Raw genomic sequence first — 6,456 nt, forward strand, 5'->3', positions numbered from 1 at the left:
AAAATGGAGCTGGGGAGCGCTCCCTGTTAGTCTAAAAAAACATGTCTTCCCCGCCTCCTCAGCCTTCTCTTTCCCTTCTATCCCCTTCCATATGAAAGATTGTTTAAACTTTTTTCCCCATCCACTTCACATCTCTGAATGTTAGCCTTGTCAATATGCATTGGTGGCTTCAAAGGCACACCGTGATTAGTATCCTCAACAACTATAGGTTTGGTCATATCGATCTCCTCATGCTCGCTTGCAACTTCCTTGTCAGAGGGTTGTCTCTTTCCTTCATCAGCACCGGAGAAAACCAGCCGCTTCTGACACACATTGTGGCCGGGGCAGGGAATTTTAGTGGGCGTGTTACCTCTTTTTCTTCCCCTTTTCTTCCAACTTTCAATATGTTCTTTCTCAAATCGTTAGCATCACTCCCTGATTTCCTCCCACCTCCTTCCCCAGAATTACTAGCTCGCCAAGATCTGGAGTTCTTGCGGTCTGGAATGTACTTCAGCAAATTGCCATATTGCTTTTGTTCATTCGAGGCGACGAGTTGACCCCGCGAGACCAGAGGTCGCTGCACGTGCGGTCAAAGGAGGCGACAAACCGATTTTTACTTTGCGGCGGCATGCTTTGAAATTATGGTCAGAAATAGGGGCACTTTTTAATGGCGTACTAACAACTAACCATCAGGTGGCATTGCGTATGTCATACAAATACGGCTTCTTAGTTTAGGCCCGTTTGGTAGGCTGGGCCGATATGTTGCATGACTGCGCCAGGGAGAAGACCCCCTGCGCTTTACAGATGGGTCACGGGCCAGAAACGGCCTGTTGTTTGGTAGCCCGTGAAGATTTTTTGGTCTAGCAGATACGCAAGGCTTAGTTTGTTTGGTTTCATACGAGCCTATCTTTAGCCTCACCATTTATCCGCATGGTGATCTTACCTCTCACCTCCTCACCTATCAGAATAAGCCTCACACCGTTGTCATGAAGCCTGGCACAATGCCGGTGCACGGAAAGACCACTATGCCACTCTCGCCGACGGTTGCCACGAAGGTTAATGCCATGATGCCGCCGACAGTGGCCACAACGGTTACTGCCATGGATTACTGCCTATCACATACCATAACCATCACCACCATGACACCGCCCGTCACGCCCGTCACAAACATCACCACGTCGCCGAACACGAAGACGAACACCACCATAACACCGCCGGTCACATACATCACCATGTCGCCGAACACGAAGACGAGCACCACCATGACACCGGCGTTCACGCCCGTCAAAATCATCACCATGTCGCCGACGATGTCGCCGAACACCACCATGACACCGCCGGTCACAAGCATCACCACTTCGCCAAACATGAACATCACCTTGATACCACCGTTCACACTAGTCAAAGCACAACGTCGCTGACCATGAAGCCTAAGGCCATGCTGTCGTTCATGTTAGCCGGACAACACCATGCCGCCACCAACGACGAGGATGACCACCACCATGGATTATCACCTCTCACTTTTCAGCTATCATCATCACGTCGCCGTCCATGAAGATGGCAAGTGAGAAGTTGAGAAAGGGTACTCCTCAATATACTCACACCTACATACGGATTATATTATACTAGCGAGTCATTTATCTATCCGTGTATGTTCACCGAAATGAAAACCTGTCAACATGAAAGTCATGTGGAATGGTGAGGTGAACCTACTCCTTAAAGGAAATTTCAAACGGTTGAGCGTGTGCGATGAATTTGGCAAAATTCGCTCAAAACTTCATGCACGAATTTGACGATTTACGACTGACAAAACTCAAAATCGATTGTCGAAATGGATTCATCTCATCGACACACATCTATTTCATGTACAACTTATTTTGATTTGAAGTTTGATTGTGTTGATTTGAAGAGAGGATGTGTGAAGTAGTGTAAGGGAGAGTGAGCATAAGTAGTCCAGGTCCAGCATAGGAATGAAAAGAATGCGCCAGGCCCGCTGAAAACGCTTGATTTGGACATTCCTCGAGATACAAGCAAAACGCCGCTTTAAGAAGCATGAGATGGAGCAACGCGGATGAGACCATGCAACCAAACAGATCAAAAACAGGGTCTCCAATGCGAACCAAGGGTCCTCGAGCTACCAAACGGGCCTTAGGCCACTACTACGAAAATTTTAAAATCAGATACGGATACCATAAAACGAATTTGGAGCCCATTTCAACGAGAAAATTATCATAACCATTTACACACCTCAAAATAACTGAGTTTTTCTTGGTTGTATTATTCTTTTTTTGAGGAAGGATCCGACTGATATATTCAAGAAACTCAGAACAAATTACAAGAAGGTCCAAAAGTAAAAAATTACAGAAAGACCTAGAAATTTGCACCGAGCACCCTGAGATGCCTGAAGAAAACGCAATCGGATCCACGCCACGCCCCAAGAGCTCCTAGACGATGCCGGAGTCGCCGTACCGCCAGCCGCCGGGAAGAAGCCGCCGCCACACGTTGTAGATGACCGCAGTAGCCGTTCGCCGCCCAGCGATGAAACCTAGTCTCGATGAACGAGCACGGCCACAGCAGCCGCTCCCCGTCTCCCCCCATCTTCCCGCCGCCTTTGCACCATCCAGGACCACCAACCCCAGCCACCAGCCACCAGCCACCTCCAGCCACCGCTCCCCTCGCCACCACGGCCGGCCGGAGCAGAACAGCCGAAGAACACCAGCACCTCCACCAACAAAAGCAGGACACGAAACCCCACCACCTCCTCCCCTCGCCGCCACGGCCGGCCGGAGAAACAAAAGCGGAGAAGCGCACCCGACGCAGAACCTTCACAACCTCCCCGGCAACAAAGACGAAGCCGGAACGGGGAAAGGAGGGGAAGGACCAGAAACCGCACTCCGACGCCATCGCTGCCGTCTTCGATGTCGTCGGGAGGCACACACACCTAGATAAGGGACCTATCTACACGCACGGACGGTTGCCGGAGCTCCCCCCCACCTCACGGTGCCAGAACGGCGACCGGAGGCAGAGGGGAGCGGCGGAATCGCCGGCGAGAACTCGAACCTTCGAGTCGCCTGCTCAGCACTGTAGCCCTATATATTATGTATCTTGTATCTGTCACTTCAACTTCTTGGTTGTATTATTCTGTTCCCTTCATATTTGGCACCCAAGCAAACGGCCAGGTCAAACATGGTTACTACCAAATTTACGCCATGATCCGCGAAGAGATAACGCGACCAGTTCGCGACTCGCGACTAAACTCACGCACACGCGAGGCGACATGCTAGTAATGACTGTGGATAAAGAACACGACTACAAACGCTAACAGTAACTGTGCGACAGCGCCGAGCGACGGAGAGCTACGTCCATGGGCGCCGCTTGGGTAGTCCTTGTCATCCTCGGAGCAAGTGGGTCCGGGGAGTCCTTTGTACTCGTCGTTGCAGACGAGGCGGGACGGGTTCAAAGTGGACGGCTCGCATTGCCGGCAGGCGCCGGCGCACCGGTCGACCATGTCCAGGCAGCGGCATGTCGGCGGGTACAACTTGGTGCACAGGGTCTCGTTGCAGCACGCCCACGGTCGCACCTCCTCGTTGACGACGCCACCGGCGTTCTCCCTCTCCGCCGCCGTTGCCCCGTCCTGTTTTCCCTTCTTCTCTTCCTCCACTGCGTCCGTCGCAGCAACCACCATTACCTGGCCAGCGACAAGGCTTCCTGCAGAACGTACGACGTGATCAGTTCAACAAATTACTAGCTAAAACGGTATGCAGGTTATGCGGGGATCGATCGATCACCTTCGTCGCCGTCGCTCGGGAGGCGGATAATGTCCATATCCACGTCAGCGACGACGGTGGCATCGGCGGCATGGAGGGCCGCCGCCGTGAGCGAGAGCATCATCATCAGGATGGCGGCGCCGCTGGTCTTCATGGCTGCAGGTAAACTGGCTTTGTGTTTTGCTTAAGCAAGCATAGGCAGATAGAGAAGTGTGGTGTGGCGTTCGTACCGCATTTGGCGATTTTTTTTTAAAATAATACACTTTTAATTATTAACTAGGACATTTGCCCGTGCGTTGCTACGGGTTGACTTTTTATTTTTAAGTCATGCAAATTTTCATAACTTGAGATCAGTTTTTTTTTTTTCAAAATGTCGGCGGGTCGCCCTGGTGCAAGATGGCAATCCAACCCAAGGTGAGTCCAGGCAAAGCCAACACCGCGGCATGGTGCCAGGGACGATGGCCTTTGGGAGCGTCTCTGCTCCCTTTAGACCAGACGGTGAGAATGGTGGCGAGCCAATAAATAATGATTCTACTACACTCGTCCATCTGTAACTCGTCGGCGGTGTTGTGGTACAGAGAAAGGAAGCAGCCACGGAGACGGTAGTGGGCGCTTTGGCGAGTGCCGAGGTAAGAGCATCTCTAGCAGACATCCCAAACCCCGGATCCCAAAAACGCTGATAGAAGGCACCCCAAATGTGTTTTGCAGACAAAAAAATGATTTGCAGTCATTACACAGCAAAAGGAAACCCCAAGACAGCATATTCCTTATACTGGCCCACGAACAGGATTTTTTTCTCCTTCTTCTTCCTCAAACTTCTCTTCCCTACGCCCGCGTCCGTCCCCGCACCGGCCACGCCCGCGCCCGCCCGCCCCCGCGCCGGCCCCGCCCGGCCGCGTCCCGGCCACGCCCGATCGCGCCGCGCCGGCACGAGCTCGCCCGTCCCGTCCACCCGCTTTCGCGCCCGCCCGGCCACGCCCGCCCGCCCCCGTGCCAGACACGAGCTCGCCCGCCCCGGCCGCGTCCGCCCCCTGCCGGACACGAGCTCCGGCGAATTTTGGCCCCGACTCCGGCGACTCCTGCGAATTTTGGTAGTCTCCGAAGGTTGTACGGGCATTCGCGCCAACGCGAAAGTTGAGATGGAGTTCGCCTAGAAAGGCCTCGCGGAACTGGTTATTTGAAGTTTGCGCGACGCGAATCGGGGCGGTCTGGATTTTTTTTTTTTTTGGAAATGGGGTACTGGATCTAGACGGTCCCTTTTTTCGCCTCCGAACCAAAAATCGGCGGTTATTATGCGGATGGGGGATCTGCTAGAGATGCTCTAAGGAACTCCATTCCACTCTCGTACGTGTCCCTCTAATTAGCCACCACCCACCAATAACGACATTGATCTAGCGGATTCACCATGGACATTTTCTTTCCTTCAGATTCACCATGAAATAAAGTGGACTTATTAGGAAACATTTTGGCGGTGTGTTTTTTTCTGAAGCATTTGTTATCTGAAACAATAATTAGATAATTCATAAACAATTTATGAGTAATACATGCTCTTTCCTTGTATGATTCAAAGAATAGAATGCAATAGAATGTTCCTTTACCTACGTAGCTAAACCTAGCAAGAAAAAAAGGCCAATGTACCTTCGTAGCTAATCAAAGGAAAAAATTAAAAGCCCACACCTATACCTTCTTCTCCACAAACCGCACGATAAGAGGTAAAAAATACTTCCGAAGTGCTCTCATCTCATGTCGCTGCCACGGGACTTCTACCTATGTCACATCAGCTGGGGCCTGGCCACCTGGACCCCCTTGAATTTGTGGCGCTCGATGCCACACCTATTTGGCCAAGTTCCAAATCACAGAGCAACATAAAGAGAAATCAAGCGCACTGTAACTTCACCTGCAGTTCGGTATTATCTTGAACAAAATCCAGCATTGCATGGCGCAGAGGTGCTAGGCCAGTGAGGCCTGCGGAGCAGCCAAACATCAATAAACGAAATGGACCTATAAATTAAGCCAATAAAGATTATTCTAGCAACAGGCCAAGCGAAGGCAGCAACAGCGAGGCATGTTACAAGTTTCCTCTCGTCGGCCACGACGGAGCGGCTCGTCCAAGCCAGAGACGAAGCCAGGGATGGCGAGGCCTCCGCCCGTCGAGGTGACATCGGTGCCCAGGGTCGATGGCTTGATCGCTGGCTCTGCATCCTTGCGACACTTCGTCCGACTTTTCTGGACTGACGGAGGCTACTGACCGGTCGATGGTGGTGGGACGGCAAGGCTTCAATCAATAGGAATTACGGAGTACATGGTAGCATGAAGTGAAGTGAATCAAGATTATGTCCCTTGTCCAAGCAAAGTCCTAACCACCTTGACATAACAAGCTAATCTTATTCCTGATCCTAATCATCTTGACACAGGCAGTAACTTCCAGCACGAAAGAAACAATCTCAGAGCAGGGCTGTAACCCTGTTTTCGTTGAAGCCATCCATCCCGTGAACAGCTAGTTGATGGTCTGGTGAACATGTTTACGGGATGACGCAAGGAACAATCTCAGAGCATACTCTGCTCCCTCTCATCGCTTTCACCACCCATCCCGGCACGACGCTGCCTCCCGACGGCATTAATCTGATGGATGAAGACTAAGCAGTATGCATGTCGCCTCGGTGTTGGCCTTGTCGAACAGATCCCTCGCCGTACACGCGCCCACTCCCAC

At 51.7% G+C, this 6,456-nt stretch overlaps 1 protein-coding gene across 1 annotated transcript; it reads right to left on the minus strand.

Moving 5' to 3' along the window:
- Nucleotides 1-3,103: 3,103 nt before the first annotated feature.
- On the minus strand, nt 3,104-4,002 carry LOC127338093 (uncharacterized). The gene is made up of 2 exons (XM_051364347.2): nt 3,768-4,002; nt 3,104-3,687 (listed from the first exon to the last, which is right to left on the minus strand). The coding sequence occupies exons 1-2, from the start codon at nt 3,898-3,900 to the stop codon at nt 3,260-3,262; spliced, it is 561 nt and encodes a 186-aa protein (XP_051220307.1). The 5' UTR covers nt 3,901-4,002; the 3' UTR covers nt 3,104-3,259.
- Nucleotides 4,003-6,456: the final 2,454 nt, after the last annotated feature.

This window comes from Lolium perenne, chromosome 3 (assembly GCF_019359855.2).
Source record: "Lolium perenne isolate Kyuss_39 chromosome 3, Kyuss_2.0, whole genome shotgun sequence".
Classification (NCBI taxonomy): Eukaryota; Viridiplantae; Streptophyta; class Magnoliopsida; order Poales; family Poaceae; genus Lolium; species Lolium perenne.